This window comes from Trypanosoma theileri (assembly GCF_002087225.1).
Source record: "Trypanosoma theileri isolate Edinburgh chromosome Unknown TM35_Tth_46_V1, whole genome shotgun sequence".
In the NCBI taxonomy this organism is placed as follows: Eukaryota; Euglenozoa; class Kinetoplastea; order Trypanosomatida; family Trypanosomatidae; genus Trypanosoma; species Trypanosoma theileri.
The window spans coordinates 174167-174658 of NW_021639888.1; the positions used below are offsets into that span (position 1 = coordinate 174167).

At 48.4% G+C, this 492-nt stretch overlaps 1 protein-coding gene across 1 annotated transcript; it reads left to right on the top strand.

Annotated features, from left to right (window-relative positions):
* TM35_000461770 (Tbingi protein) lies at positions 1-492 on the top strand (the record flags this gene model as incomplete). The annotated part of the gene is made up of 1 exon (XM_029030356.1): positions 1-492. A coding segment is annotated over one exon (492 nt), but the record flags the coding sequence as incomplete, so codon positions are not given.

Genomic DNA, 492 nt, shown 5'->3' on the forward strand with positions numbered 1-492 from the left:
GTAACGTTTCCGCGCAATAAGAAACGCCAGCGAGATACGTCGCCACCGGAGCGTGAGAACAGAGAAAAAGTCCAATGCGGAGTCTGCCAGAAGTTCTACGCCCACCTAGACTCCCTCGTAATACAATGCAGAAAATTCCATGAAGGAGAGGGTCTGCCCAAAAAATCGAATTCCACCAATGGGCAACAAAACAACGAAAACAAGAAACTTTCCGGCATTAGTCTGTCCCACGTGTGGTCGTTAATGTGTATGAGTAAGTCAGGCCTAACTCTACACCGTATGTCACGACACGGGTATCAACCTATTCGCGCGCACACCAGTCAACGCGACGAATGCGACGAAACAGCTCTGCATCTCTTGAGTTGCCCCGCTCTTCATCCACTGCGAGTCCAATTTGCGATAGTTGATGATATACCCCTGATGAAACTATGTTTTTCTAAGCGGTTAGCAAAATTCCTTATTGCGGTGGAGCGTAGCTACGCTATGCCATAG